This window comes from Anomaloglossus baeobatrachus, chromosome 8, assembly GCF_048569485.1.
Source record: "Anomaloglossus baeobatrachus isolate aAnoBae1 chromosome 8, aAnoBae1.hap1, whole genome shotgun sequence".
Taxonomy (NCBI): domain Eukaryota; kingdom Metazoa; phylum Chordata; class Amphibia; order Anura; family Aromobatidae; genus Anomaloglossus; species Anomaloglossus baeobatrachus.
This window is the reverse complement of record NC_134360.1, coordinates 230186726-230202211: the sequence shown is the minus strand read 5'-3', so window position 1 is coordinate 230202211 and position 15486 is coordinate 230186726. Positions and strand designations below refer to the sequence as shown.

The 15486-nt window shown below is 49.6% G+C and overlaps 1 protein-coding gene across 1 annotated transcript in view; it reads left to right on the top strand.

The window, feature by feature from the left end:
* LOC142249475 (methylcrotonoyl-CoA carboxylase beta chain, mitochondrial-like) overlaps positions 1 to 15486 on the top strand; it is a 33082-nt gene that overhangs the window by 6189 nt on the left and 11407 nt on the right. The window contains 9 exon segments of the mRNA XM_075321131.1: positions 34 to 114; positions 337 to 438; positions 440 to 516; positions 8344 to 8536; positions 9020 to 9111; positions 9715 to 9871; positions 9973 to 10095; positions 13479 to 13621; positions 14403 to 14484. Coding sequence (XP_075177246.1) covers positions 34 to 114; positions 337 to 438; positions 440 to 516; positions 8344 to 8536; positions 9020 to 9111; positions 9715 to 9871; positions 9973 to 10095; positions 13479 to 13621; positions 14403 to 14484 — 1050 coding nt within the window.

The following is a 15486-nucleotide window of genomic DNA, read 5'->3' as shown; positions in this document are numbered from 1 at the left end:
ATCTGAGTGGTTCTTGTCGCTTTCTATGCACAGGCTCAGCTGTTTCCTGACAAAGAGCACGGAGGGAGGACGTTTTATAATGAAGCCATAATGTCAGCGATGAAAATACCTCAGGTACGAGCGGCCGACTGTGCAGAGATGGGCGTCTGATATCGGGGGCCGGACGACCCCACCTGCCAGGGTTGCAGAGCATCAGACTTTTTAATCCGTGTGTGCGTGTGTGCGCGTGCGTGCGTGCGCGTTGTGCGTTTTACCCATTATCTTCTGCACAGTGATGTGTGTTTATATGTATGTCCATGTAGTTATATAATACCGCCATGATGTGATGTGCTGCAGGTGGCTGTAGTGTGCGGCTCATGCACAGGCGGAGGCGCCTACATCCCAACAATGGCGGAGGAGACCATCATCGTAGACAAGATTGGAACTATATTCCTAGCATGGACCCCCACTTGTTAAAGCCGCTACAGGTGAGGACGTCACAGCCGAGGACCTGGGAGGTGCGAAGCTGCACTCCAGGTACAGACACACAAATGGGGCACACTAATCACGATGTCCACAGGTTGTTGTTTTTTTTTTAACATGTCTTGTGTATACAGATTTATTATGTGTTTGAAGCCCCCTTCCGTGACACATGTTTTGCAACGGACGTGTTGAAGGTGCATATGGCCCTCCAGGTGCCGATATTTTATCACAAATGTGTTCTCCGTGTGCTATCGTGATAGCACATGGAGATCAGGAACTTTTACTCACTTGTCCCCGGCGCTGATGTTGCCGATGCTGCTGGTTTCTTCCGGGTCCGCGGTGAAGTGAATATTCATGAGCATAATGAGTGGGCCCGGAGCAAGTGACAGCAGCAGCCGGAGACAGGTGAGTATAGAAAATTATTTTTTCCTTGTCGCTCCATTGGGAGACCCAGACAATTGGGTGTATAGCTAATTGCCTCTGGTAGGCCACACAAAGTATTACACTTAAAAGTGTAAGGCCCCTCCCCTTCTGGCTATACACCCCCAGTGGGATCACTGGCTCACCAGTTTTGTGCTTTGTGCGAAAGGAGGCAACACATCCACGCATAGCTCCACTTTTTAGTCAGCAGCAGCTGCTGACTATGTCGGATGGAAGAAAAGAGGACACATATAGTGTCCCCAGCATGCTTTCTTCTCACCCCACTGTATGTCGGAGGAGTTTGTAAGGTTGAGGGTACCCATTGCGGGTACGGCGGCAGGAGCCCACATGCTGATTCCTTCCCCATCCCTTTTTACAGGGCTCTGGGTGAAGTGGGATTTACCGGTCTCCAGGCACTGAGACCGTGCTCCATCTACAGCCCCTGGAGAAGATGCTGGATGGTGCGGAGTACATCAGGGACATGGCCCCTGCTTCCTCAAGGTACTCTGTGTCCCCGTTGCATTTGGCGCTCACACCGCAGCCATGCTGGGTGTTGTAGTGCGCCGGGGGACATCAGCGCTGCGGCGCCTGTGCCATGGCCTCATTCAGCTTTGCTGAAGCTGGCTTACTTATGGGAATTGGTCGCGCCGGCCCGCTGGGACTGCGGCGCGGCTGGCACTTGTAGTGCGCCGGGGACTTCAGCGCGGCCTGCGCTTTTACGGCGGCCGCGGCTGATTAACTAGAGTCCCCCGGCTTTTGCGGCCTGCTTCCGTTCGTTCCCGCCCCCAGACCCTGCCAGTCAGGAGAGGGGCGGGACGCTGGGCCACTTCCAGGAATCAGGTCGCGCCGGCCGCTGGCAGCGGCGCGGCTGGCACTTGTTGGTGCGCCGGGACTTCAGCGCGGCCCGCGCTTTTACGGCGGCCGCGCTGATAAACTAGAGTCCCCGGCTTTTGCGGCCTGCTTCCGTTCGTTCCCGCCCCCAGACCTGCCAGTCAGGAGAGGGGCGGGACGCTGGCCACTTCTATGAATCGGTCGCGCCGGCCGCTGGAACTGCGGCGCGGCTGGCACTTGTGGTGCGCCGGGGACTTCAGCGCGGCCCGCGCTTTTACGGCGGGCCGCGCTGTTAACTCGAGTCCCCGGCTTCTGGGCCTAGTCTCCCTTCGTTACCGCCCACAGCCCTGACAGTCAGGGTAGGGGCGTGACGCTGCATAGAGCAGAGCTGAGAGCTGGAGTATGTTTTGCATACTCCACCCCTCTCACTGTGTGCACTGTGAATCCGGATTCCCGCACATTCTCAGGGCACGCCCACGGCTTCCTTCTCTACAAGGACACCGGCAGCCATTAGTGTCAGTTTCTGTACGATACAGAGACAAGTGTGGATAGACCCTGGCATTCTGATAGTCACACAATCGCTGTAACAGGCGTTTAAGCAGCACCTGTGGTGCTAACCCCACTAGTGCAGAAGTGCACTTATAGATATGCTTGTACTATATACATTGCACTGTTTGGTCGCACGTTGTATATACCCTCCTGGATTATGCGGGAGGAGTTATCAGCATATTCTCTGTGTAAAACAAAGGTGCAGAACCACATGTTTTTCTATACAGCTGGTACAGCATGTACGGCTATACGGCCGGCAGGTACATGGACTCCCATTGTATGCACTAATGGCCTAGGGGATGAGGACGGTGTCTGCAGTATTTACTGACAGTTTTTCTGAGACTATGGCTATGATACTAGAAGCCTAGCAGTCCCGGACATGTCTCTCACAATATGGGCACTGTTGAATCATTGATCCATGGCCCCCCTCAGTGTGAATAACTAACAGCTCCGGGAATGTCACACGCATCCCAGAGTCACGGCTCTGCACGGGACGTCAGTCCCAGACAGCCTAAGTGGCTCGCTATGAGCGGCCTCGGTTTCATCAGGGTCCTAACAGAAGGACTCGCTGTGTAATGAGGCGGAAGTAGCGGCTCAGGATTCTGATCCTGAGACCGCTCTCAATCTGGATACACCTGATTGTGACGCCATAGTAAATAATCATATAGCGTCCATCTATAGAATGTGGGTTATTTCTCACAGGCTCCTCCAGTGGAGGAGTCAGCTTCACGTATTTTTCTGGACCACTCTGCCTTCAGAGAGGCAGTCCAGGAACACCACGCTTATCCAGATATGCGCCTTCTCCAAACGGCTTAGGATACACGTTTCCCTGTCCCCTGACTTGGTCAAGGACTGGACCCAATGTCCCGAGCGGCATCCTCCAATCTCCAGGCTTGTAGCTAGATCCATAGTTGCAGTGGGAGATGGAACTGCAAACTCAAAGATGCCACTGACAGACAGATGGATCTCTGGTCGAAAGCCATCTATGAGGCTGTCGGCGCACCGTTGGCTCCGGCATTCTCTCCTTGGGGCACTCCAAGCTATTTCAGCTTGTCTTACACAGATTGACACGGTTACAACGTACATCTGTGCCGCAGGTGGCATCCTTAACCTCTCAAATGTCTGCATTTGTTTCTTACGCGATTCAGGTTGTCCTGGACTCTGCGAACCGTGCGGCGGTAGCCTCCGCTACTCCGTGTTTTTAAGCAGAGCCTGGTCTGCTCGTTAAGTGAATGGAAGGCAGATTCTGCTTCCAAAAAAGGTTGCCTAACCAGTTGCCTTTTTCTGCTGACCGACTGTTTGGTGAGCGTTGGATGTAACCATCAAACAGTCCAGGGGTAAGGATTCATCCTTTCCTCAGCCCGGACACAACAAACCCCAACAGAGCAAGAGGCAGTCGGGGTTTTCGGCCTTTTCGAGGCTCGGGCAGGTCCCATTTTTCCTCGTCCAATGTGGACTCAAAAGGATCAGAGGAGCTAAGATTCTTAGCGGGCTCAGTCTCGCCCAAAAAAGCGACAGTCTGAAAACCCGCTTCCAAGGCGGCTTCCTCATGACTTGCGGCCTCGGTCGGTAGCAGGCTCTCCCGCCTTGGCGATATTTAGCTGCCATAGGTCAATGACCATTGAGTGTGAGACATTCTGTCTCACGGGTACAGGATAGAGCTCACTTCTCGTCCTCCAACTCGATTCTTCAGAATTTCTCCACCTCCCGGCCGGGCCCGCTGCTCTTCTGCAAACAGGGTGCACTCTATAGGCAGAAAGAGTGATGACCCCCGTTCCTCTTCAGGAACAAGGTCACGGTTTTTACCCCAAATTCTTTGCGGGTACCTATAACAACGGGCCGTTCCGTCCCGTTCTGGATCTAAAAATGCTCAGCAAGCTCGTGGACACCAGGCGGTTCCGGATGGAATCCCTCCGCCATGTCATCGCCTCAAGGTCCCAAGGATATTTCCTAGCATCATTAGGCATCAAGGATGCTTATCCACACGTGCCGATTGATCCAGAGCACTAGCGTTTCTACGCTTCGTTATAGGAGACGAACACCCTCTGTTCGTAGCTCTACCTTCCGGCTAGCGACAGTCCAACTGGTCTTCGCCAAGGTCAGGGCAGCAGTAGTCACAGTCCTGCACTCTCAGGGTCACTCTGTGGTCCCGTATTTAGACGATCTACTTGTCAAGGCACTCTCTTAGGAAACATGCCAACACTGCCCGAACGTTGCGCTGGAGACTCTCTAGAGTTTTGGGTGGATCATCAACTTTTTAAAGTCAGATCCGACCCCGACCCTATCGATAACATATCTAGGCATAGAGTTTCTTACTCTCTCAGCGATAGTGAAGCTGCCGCTAGACAAACAGCATTCACTACGGGCTGCAAGCTCTTCTTTAAGAACTAGTCGCACACATTGAGACGCCTCATGCACTTCCTACGTAAGATGGTAGCAATGGAGGCAGTTCCTTTCGCGCAGTTTTACTGCGTCCACTACAATGGGACATTCTCCGCCAATGGGACGAGGAGTCGACGTCCCTCAACAGAGTCGTCGTTCTTTCTCAGGCGGCCAAGGAATCTCTACGGTGGTGGCTTCTTCTCACCTCTTGGTCAAAAAGAAGGTCCTTCCTATCCCCGTCCTGGGCGATAGTTACGACAGACGCGAGTCTATCAGGGTGGGGAGCAGTTTTTCTCCACTACAGCGCTCAGGGTACGTGGACTCAGCAAGAGTCCACTCTTCAGATCAATGTTCTTGAACACAGAGCAGTGTATCTTGCCCTACAATCCTTCCAACAGCGGCTGGAAAGCAAGCATATCCGACTTCAGTCGGACAGCTCCACAGCGGTGGCATACATCAACCACCAAGGAAGAACGCGCAACCGGCAAGCCTTCCAGGAAGTCCGGCAGGTTCTGATGTGGGTGGAAGACACGGCATCCACCATATCCACAATTCACATCCCAAGTGTGGAAACTAGGAAGCTGACTTCCTAAGTCGCTGAGGTGTGGCCGAAAGAGTATGGTCTCCTCACCCGGACGGGTTTCAGGAGATCTGGCGCCGCTGACAGAGGCCGGACGTCGATCTAATGGCGTCACGGCACAACAACAATGTGCCAGCTTCATGGCACGGTTTCACAATCATCGAGCTCTGGCGGCAAACGCCTTAGTTCAGCATTGGTCGCAGTTCCAGCTACCTTAGGTGCCACCTCTGGCATTGTTGCCCAGAGTACTGCGCTAGATCAAGACCGACTGCGGCCGCGCCATCCTCGTCGCTACAAATTGGCCGAGGATGTTGTGGTACTCGGTTCTGTGGTGCCTCACGGTAGGCTAACCGGGGGCACTACCAGACCAATCAGACTGGCTGTCTCAAGGGCCATTCTTCCATTTGAATTCTACGGCCCTCAACCGGATGGTGTGGCATTGAGTCCTGGAACCTAGTGTCGTCAGGATTACCTCAGGACGTGGTTGCCACCATGAGACAGGCTAGCATACCAACGTCCGCCAAGATTGACCACAGGACGTGGAAGATGTTCTTATCTCGGTGCTCGGCGCAGGGTGTTTCTCCCTGGCCGGTTGCATCGTCTATGTTTCCTTCCTTCCTGCAATCTAGGTAGGAAAATGGGTTGTCGCTCAGTTCCCTTTAGGGACAAGTCTCAGCGCTATCTGTATTTTTTCAGAAACGACGACTTCCTCAGGTACGCACGTTCCTACGGGGAGTTTGTCTTCTCAGCACTCCGTACAAGCGGCCGTTAGAGCCCTGAGATCTGAACAAGGTTCTAATTGCTCTCCAGATGCCGCCTTTCAAGCCTTTGAAGGATGTCTCCCTTCCCGTTTTTCACGGGAAGTGGCCTTCTAGTAACGGTCTCGTCTCTTAGGAGAGTTTTCCGAGCTAGCAACGCTCTCATACAAACTCCCTTCCTGGTCCTTCACCAGGACAGGGTAGTTCTGCGTCCGGTTCCGGAATTTCTCCCTAAGGTGGTATCCCATTTTCATATCAGTCAGGATATCACCTCACCTTCTTTGTGTCCTCGTCCAGTCCATCAATTTCAGAAAGATTTGCATCTGTTGGTTCTGGTGAGAGCACTCAGGTTCTACTTCCCGCATGGCGCTCCTGCGCCACCCGGATGCACTCTTTGTCCTTGTCGCTGGTCGGCGTAAACAGTCGCAAGCTTCCAGATCCACCCTTGCTCGGGGGCTCGAGGAACCAATTCTTGAAACCTACAGTTCTACTGGGCTTCTGGTTCTCTCAAGGCCGAAGGCCCATTCTACCAGAGCCGTGGGTGCATCCTGGGCATTACGGCACCAGGCTACGGCTCAGCAGGTGTGTCAGGCACCCACCTGGTCGAGTCTACTTACTTTTACCAAGCATTATCAGATGCATACCTACGCTTCGGCAGACGCCAGCCTAGGTAGATAAGTCATTCAGGCGGCGGTTGGCCACCTGTAGGAGAGGGCCGTTTGACGGCCCTATCATGAGGTATTCTTTTACCCACCCAGGGATTGCTTTTGGACATCCCAATTGTCTGGGTCTCCCAATGGAGCGACAAAGAAGAAGGGAATTTTGTTTACTTACCGTAAATTCCTTTTCTTCTAGCTCCAATTGGGAGACCCAGCACCCGCCCTGTTTTCTCGGGGTTTTTCTGTTTTTTCGGGTACACATGTTGTTCATGTGGTATGGTTCAGTTCTCCGATGTTTTCCTCGGATTGAATTGGTCTTTAAACCAGTTATTGGCTTTCCTCCTTCTTGCTTTGGCACTAAAACTGGTGAGCCAGTGATCCCACTGGGGGTGTATAGCCAGAAGGGGAGGGGCCTTACACTTTTAAGTGTAATACTTTGTGTGGCCTCCAGAGGCAATAGCTATACACCCAATTGTCTGGGTCTCCCAATTGGAGCTAGAAGAAAAGGAATTTACGGTAAGTAAACAAAATTCCCTTCATTTCAAAGACATGTGTTTTCTCCGTTATGTGTCACATAGATCAAATTAGCATATGGTCTGTGTTACACCCGTGCCACCGGAGAACAACGGACATGTATCCGTGCGAAACACACGGACACGCATGTGCTCCACAAGGACACACGTCTATGAATGAACACGGAGGTGTGCGCAGACCCATTGATTTTTTTTTTTTTTTTTGTTTTTTTTTTTTTTTTTGCAGCCCATTTTGAAAAAAGTAAATCCAAATTTGTCAGCTTTCCTCCCCAGGACATGCTGTTGTAATTCAGCGGGCACAGGGTATATGTTATACAGCCGACATCCCCCACTTACAGCAGTGATCAGAGCAACACCGGTCACTGATGTTTAACCATCTATATACCTCTGGGAATCTCTTGCAGCATTGAAGACGTTCCTGAGACACAGTAAGGGCATGTGCCCACGGGACAACGTACCTGCGGACTTTTCCACAGGTATTTCCGCAGGTTTCCCGCAGCTGCTCCCTGGAATCCGCAGCTATCCATTGTTGCGGTATTTCTGCGGAGTTGTTGCGGTAAACCTGCGGAATTCCCACCCTGTATCTCCATAGTGGAGGAGCGGGAATCCCGCAGATATTTCTGCATGAATAATTGACATGCAGTTACATGCGGCTGCGAGAAATCCGCAGCCGCGCATACCGCAGCATGGATACAGACACTCCCCAGATCCCATAGGGTAACATGGGGAGTATCTGTACTTGCTAGAATCTGCGGATTTATCTAGAAAATCCAGATAAATCCGCTGGTTTTCCGCGGCAAAATCCGCAGGTACATTGTCCCTTGGGCACATTGCCTAATAAGCGCACGTTTTTCTTATTTTAGACAACCCCTTTAATTATGTGCTGTCCAATGGTGCAATTACCATAAGCGGCCGAACACCATTATCTGAAGCCGGAGTGACCACGTGAGTTTTTGCATCTACCACTGTGGTATCGCTGTAAACGTGGGCACTCATTTGCTCGGCAGGCGGGCATCATGGCATCCAGCTTACTGTGCACTTAGCCCTGTGGCTGCTGTACAGCTCTATAAACAGGAGGTGGCGCTGGTGGAAAACTCATCATCAAGTATTTCTACCGTCGTCCATTTGTTTATTACCCCCTGAATGCGGTGTCTCCCCTCTCTGCACAGGGTCAGCGGATGTGTCGATCACTTTGCGGCCACCGAGGCTGATGCCTACAGCTACGCCCAAATGATTATCTCCACCTTAAATTTTGACCCTGAACCCGAGGGCCGAGCACAGTTTGAGGACCCTTTATACAATACTGAGGAGCTGGCGGGACTGGCGCCTCGTGATTACAGGCACACGCTGGACGTTAAACTGGTGAGTCTAACAATGATACAGAAGCGCAGATCTGTCCACCGCCTCGAGCACTTTGCCAGCACCATCCGCATAGGGTGCTGGCTGACAATCTGTTGCAATGGCCAGGAACAGAGATAACACCGATCACAGACATATAAGACCTCAGATGCTACAATCAATACAGACCGCGGCATCTGAGCGGTTAGAATGAAGAAAGGACCCCCACATCATCGGGGGGCAATGCAGCTGCAGCATTACAAAATAATGTATCGTATAGTCGACTCCCGGAGTGTTACATTGTCAGTAAAATATTGGAAAACAAATACTTAAAGAATTATTCCCCATAAATGAATGTATTGCCTGTTGATGTTATTATTATTATTATTATTATTGAATAATATTTGTAGTTTATTAGTTTAGTTGTTCTCTCTGCTGCGGGTTTCCGTAGTTGAAGTGTGAATTCCTGTATGTGTGTGATATCCATTAATGGTAAGTTCTTTCCAGATACTCAGCCGACTGGTGGATGGCAGCAAATTCCTGGAGTTCAAAGCAGAGTATGGAACAACACTAGTGACTGGATTCGCTAAAGTAGAAGGGTCTGTGTAACCCCCAATATCTACTAATGTAATAATCATCACATATCGTAGAATTATTACAGCCAGGCAAGCAATCCAATTAATGCAGGACCGGATTCCCAATAGTTATATTCTTGTACATAGCACCAGTATTACAGTAGTTATATTCTTGTATATAGGGGGCAGTATTATAGTAGTTATATTCTTGTATATAGGGGGCAGTATTATAGTAGTTATATTCTTGTACATAGGGGGCAGTATTATAGCAGTTATATTCTTGTATATAGGGGGCAGTATTATAGTAGTTATATTCTTGTACATAGGGGGCAGTATTATAGCAGTTATATTCTTGTATATAGGGGGCAGTATTATAGTAGTTATATTCTTGTACATAGGGGGCAGTATTATAGTAGTTCTATTCTTGTATATAGGGGGCAGTATTATAGCAGTTATATTCTTGTATATATGGGGCAGTATTATAGTAGTTATATTCTTGTACATAGGGGGCAGTATTATAGTAGTTATATTCTTGTGTATAGGGGGCAGTATTACATACTTTATACCTGATATTTCTTCAATGTTTGTAATATTTTTAGATTTTGAATTTTTTTTTATTTATTTCAGCAATTTGGTTGGCATTGTGGCCAGTAATGGAGAACTGACTCATGACGCTTCTCTTAAAGGCAGCCACTTTGTACAGCTCTGTAACCAGCGGGATATTCCTCTGCTGTTTCTTCAGCATACGACGTCTCAGGATCGCTTTCCTCCTACTGTGTCTAAGGTGAGCTCTTGGGGCGACTGCAGAAGAAAACAGCTCTTTATATGAAATCAAGTATTTCTGGGAGAAACTTCTTAGTAGAATTATAACCTTTTATTTTCCAGGCAGAACAGTTGACAAACAGATTAAAAGCTCAGGCCTCAATGATCGCAGCTGTAGCTTGTGCCACGGTGCCCAAAATTACAGTGGTGATCGGTGGCTGCCATGGAGGAGAGAGTTTTGCCATGGTAAGCATTAAGATGGTATGGAAGATCATTAATGGCAATTAGAGATGGGTGAACCTGCAAATACACAGTCTTGGTGGACGCCGTTCCCCATATAAGTCTATGGGGACCCGAAAATTGTACTTTAGAATGTCTAGTGGGATAACAGCAGGCACTTTAGGCCAGTTTCAGACATCAGTGTTTCATTTACGTGTGACATCCGTTTTCAACACGGATGCCACATGTAGCCATGTTCTATTGTGTTACTCACACGTCTGTGTTTTTACAAGGACCGTGTGACCCCTCATGGCCCTGCACGCACACGGAGACATGTCTGTTTTTTTCTCTAGCAGCACAGGTGTCACACGGATCACACACTGATGTAATCAATGTGACACGTACCAGATAAAACACGGATCTTTGAAATAAAAATGTTTTCTATATTCATCTGTATCCAGCTCTGCGTTCTTCGGCTCTGCTGCCTCTGACTCCCGCTAATTATTAATTATGCTCATAGAATATTCACTGCACCTCGGACCTGAAAGCAGGAGCATCACGGGGACAGCATTGCTGGGGACAGGTGAGTATCCAGCAAACACTTTGTGTGCAGTGACATCCAAGAGGTCATCCGAGTTCCCAAGCAACTCTGATGAACCCGTGAAGTCACCGTCGTGACACCTGCTGTAGCACGGGTGTTGCGGGGGTGTCATGAGAAGGTCATCAGCGTTCATTGGGAACTCTGATGACCTCCTGGATGTCACTGTAGATAGTGTTTCCTGGATACTCCCCTGTCACCGGCGATGCTGTCCCCGTGGTGCTCCTGCTTCCAGGTCCGAGTTGCAGTGAATAGCCTGAGTATTATGAGTGGGGGTCAGAAGCAGGAGGCAGCAGAGCCGAAGAAAACAGCGCTGGAAACAGGTGAATATAGAAAATATTTTTATTTCAAAGACATGTGGTTTCTCCGGTACATGTCACATGTATGCAAACACAGATGTCGCACGTATGACCATACCCATGTGTGTGGCTTTTATCTGATTAAACATGGACGTCTGAAACCGGCCTTATACTTACCGAGTCTCCCGTGTAGCTGAAACACACTACTTCTGGGGCCGCTCATTAACCCTCATACATATTCACTGCTTCCCTCGCCCACCGACAGTGCTAGCGTTTGTGATTGGTTGCAGTCAGAATCTTCCAACACTGACACTCGGTAGTTTAGCTTAGTGTCTGTAGGAGGCAGACACAAACTTCTGTGTTTGCTCGTGGTTTTGGTTTTTTTTTTGACAGAGCTCTTAGCTTTTGGTCAGCGGATGGAAGTCTTGGCAGAAGGGTACTACAAGTGTCAGTGGCTTTTACAATTTATTAAGTTTACCACCCAAGGGACTAATTTTGAACCTCCCTTAGTTTTCTATGGACCCCAATGAAACTTCATGCAAAAGAGGATTTTTGGTATTTCCCATAAAAACTTTTCTCGTAGCCTTCATTGGGAGACAGAGCGACCTCCCCTAGTTTGTGTAATCTGTGCTTCTCATATTGCAAAAAACAGTAATTAAAAAGTGGTGTGCCAGCAGGCAAGGTGTAGCCTTCTGGGGAGGATACAATTTTTGCTTAAGGCTAGGTTCACATTTCCGTTGTTTTCCATCAGTCACATGCGTTGCTTGCCGCTTGTGACTGATGCGTTGTACAACGGATGACAAGAATTAGAATACATTGTCGGACTCAGTTTTAAAAGAGAGAACGATCAGCTGATCATTCACATTAGCAGGCCGGCTTTTGAGAGCGAACAGATGATCTCCCGGCAGCCAGCTAATGAGAGCGATCAGCTGATCGCTCACAGCAGCCGGCCGCCGGGTGATCAGCTGATCGCTCACAGCAGCCGGCCGCCGGGTGATCAGCTGATCGCTCACAGCAGCCGGCCGCCGGGTGATCAGCTGATCGCTCACAGCAGCCGGCCGCCGGGTGATCAGCTGATCGCTCACAGCAGCCGGCCGCCGGGTGATCAGCTGATCGCTCACAGCAGCCGGCCGCCGGGTGATCAGCTGATCGCTCACAGCAGCCGGCCGCCGGGTGATCAGCTGATCGCTCACAGCAGCCGGCCGCCGGGTGATCAGCTGATCGCTCACAGCAGCCGGGTGATCAGCTGATCGCTCACAGCAGCCGGGTGATCAGCTGATCGCTCACAGCAGCCGGGTGATCAGCTGATCGCTCACAGCAGCCGGGTGATCAGCTGATCGCTCACAGCAGCCGGGTGATCAGCTGATCGCTCACAGCAGCCGGGTGATCAGCTGATCGCTCACAGCAGCCGGGTGATCAGCTGATCGCTCACAGCAGCCGGCCGCCGGGTGATCAGCTGATCGCTCACAGCAGCCGGCCGCCGGGTGATCAGCGATCACTCACAGCAGCCGGCCGCTGGGTGATCAGCTGATCGTTCGGCCGCCGAGAATGTGTGCAGGGGGCGGAATGCGGGGTGGGTGGAGCCAAGCGGGGCCATGGCGCTGAGGACATCAGTGCCGCGGGGACTGCATGGCTGGGGACAGGTGTGTGTGTGTGTGTGTGTGTGTGTGTGTGTGTGTACATGCGGCGTGCGGGAGGGGGCGAGGCAGAGCGGGGGAGTGTTGGGCTCCCTGCACACGTAGCTAGGGTAAATATACGGTAACTAAGCAAAGCACTTTGCTTGGTTACCTGATATTTACCTTGGTTACGTGTGCAGGGAGCTAGAGAGAGCATGCGCAGCGAGCGAAAGACTACGGATTGCGCTGCTCAAAAAACGTTACAGGCTGTGTTCCTGCCACCCGGCGGTCAGACGTTCCACGACTGATCAGTCGGGTGGATGAAGCAACGCAGCGTCATCAGTCACAATCCGCCGCTCATACAAGTCTATGGGAACAACAGAATCCGCCAAACGAATTCCGTTGTTTACCAGAGCTGCGGATTGTGACTGATAGAAATTGACAGAAATGTGAACCTAGTCTTAGATGCATTTTTAGTGTCATGTTTTCACCCAATAGAAGCAATGAGAGAGCTATTTTATTGTGAGTACCAAAAATTATTTTTTTTTTATATTTTGCCTCTCCATTATGATTAAAAGTGAATCAGTGACTACTATGTACCCCAACACATTACCAATAAAAACTACAGCTCATCCAGCAAAGTACAAGCCGTCATACCGATGGAAAAAGAGTTTTCGCTCTCCAAATGCAGCAACAAAAAAGTGTTTTCAGTCTGCAAAACTAGTACACATAAATATATATGTAAATTTGATATCAGCGTAATCGTATCCGCTGGTAAAAAGTAACAGAACATTAACATCATTACATTTCTAAGCTTGCAACTCTGTAAAAGCAGTGATAAGAAAGTAAAATGAAACTATTGCCATGTTTATTTTGTACTTTGCCTTTTTGGCTTAGTGCGGCAGATCTTACGAGCCAAATTTCTTGTTCCTTTGGCCAAATGCAAGAATTGGTCTTGTGGACGCCGCCAATTTGTCGTGGAGCGACCAGAAGGATGAAGGCTGGACGGACGAGACGGAATTCAAGACTCAGATGAACAGGTATGAAGATTCAGCCATTGTGTAATGTCACAATGGGAACAAATCATTATTTAGCTCCTATTCCGTAACTGAATATTACACAAAAAAAAGCAAAAATCTGGTCACGTTTTATTAATCAAAAATTCAGTTTATTTACACAATTTTATTTGTAGAGGTTATGAATATTACAAAAAAATTATGAAAAAAAAATCTGTTTTATTAATGTTTTAATGAAATGGTTATTTACACAATTGTATTTGTAGAGGTTTAAATAAGTTTTTAGGTTTTGATTGGACTTTTACAGAAGTGGCAAAACTGGATTATTTTTTTTAACTGGGCTAAAAGTGGTTCAATCAAACACATGTATATTTTGTAAAAAAATAAAATAAAAAATCTATATACATATTTTACTTTTATTTTTTTTAGCCCACGTGCACTCGGACCTGCGGTCGTTTGATTACTATAAACTTCAGTTTTATGATATAAATAATCTCCCATGAAACCAAAGCCAGTGGTGGGGCGTCAGGAGTACCAAGATCGCCTTCTGGAGATCCCGAGCTGCCATCAATTCCCCCCCCAAAAAAAAAAAAAACACACTGCAATCGCACCTACTGGACATCCCAACAGGATTGCACCCCTTAAGTGCCACTGTCAGAGATTGATTTTGGCATTTAAATGGTTAAACGCCAGGAATTGGCGAATGTGCTCTATTATTTAAAGGGAAACTATCCAAAAAATGCCAGTGGTAATTAATATGTCTGTGGTGCAGCCTCTGAGCAACACTTTCTTATATTTCTCTTAGATTAAAAGAGGAAAGTTCAGCGTTTTACTCATCCGCCAGAATCTGGGACGATGGCGTGATCTTACCGCAGGATACAAGACCGGTGAGTGGAAAGAAAACCCTCCGTACGATCTTAAGGACCTCAATATCATGTCCACGATTAGTTTTTATATTCTGAAGATCTTCAGTACGGCACCAATCCATCAATATCTGTGTGTGTGTGTGTGTGTGTATATACGTACACATTGACCGTCATTGAACCTCTCAGTAATGCAGCCTCAGGGTCTGTAGCTTTAAGAGCTCATTTCTTTTTCGCTCCTAATTGGGAGACCCAGACAGTGGGTGTATAGCTACTGCCTCTGGAGGCCGCACAAAGAACTACACTTAAAAGTGTAAGGCCCCTCCCCTTCTGGCTATACACCCTCCCGTAGGAGTACGGATTCCTCAGTTTTAGCTTTGTGCGCAAGGAGGTCAGACACGCACGCATAGCTCCATTGTTTTTAGTCAGCAGCAGCTGCTGACTATGTCGGATGGAAGAAAAGAGGACACATACAGTGTCCCCAGCATGCTCCCTTCTCACCCCACTTATGTCGGAGGTGTTTGTAAGGTTGAGGTACCCATTGCGGGTACGGCGGCAGGAGCCCACATGCTGATTCCTTCCCCATCCCTTTTTACAGGGCTCTGGGTGAAGTGGGATTTACCGGTCTCCAGGCACTGAGACCGGGCTCCATCTACAGCCCCTGGAGAAGATGCTGGATGGAGCGGAGTACGTCAGGGACATGGCCCTGCTTCCTTAAGGTACTCTGTGTCCCCGTGCATTTGGCGCTCACACCGCAGCATGCTGGGTGTTGTAGTGCGCCGGGGGACGTCAGCGCTGCGGCGCCTGTGCCATGGCCTCATTCAGCTTAGCTGAAGCAGGCACACTTATGGGATCAGCCGCGCCGGCCGCTGGGGCTGCGGCACGGCTGGCACTTGTAGTGCGCCGGGGACTTCAGCGCGGCCTGCGCTTTTACGGCGGCCGCGCTGATAACTACAGTCCCCGGCTTTTTGCGGCCTGTTTCCGTTCGTTCCCGCCCCCGGACCTGCCAGTCAGGAGAGGGGCGGG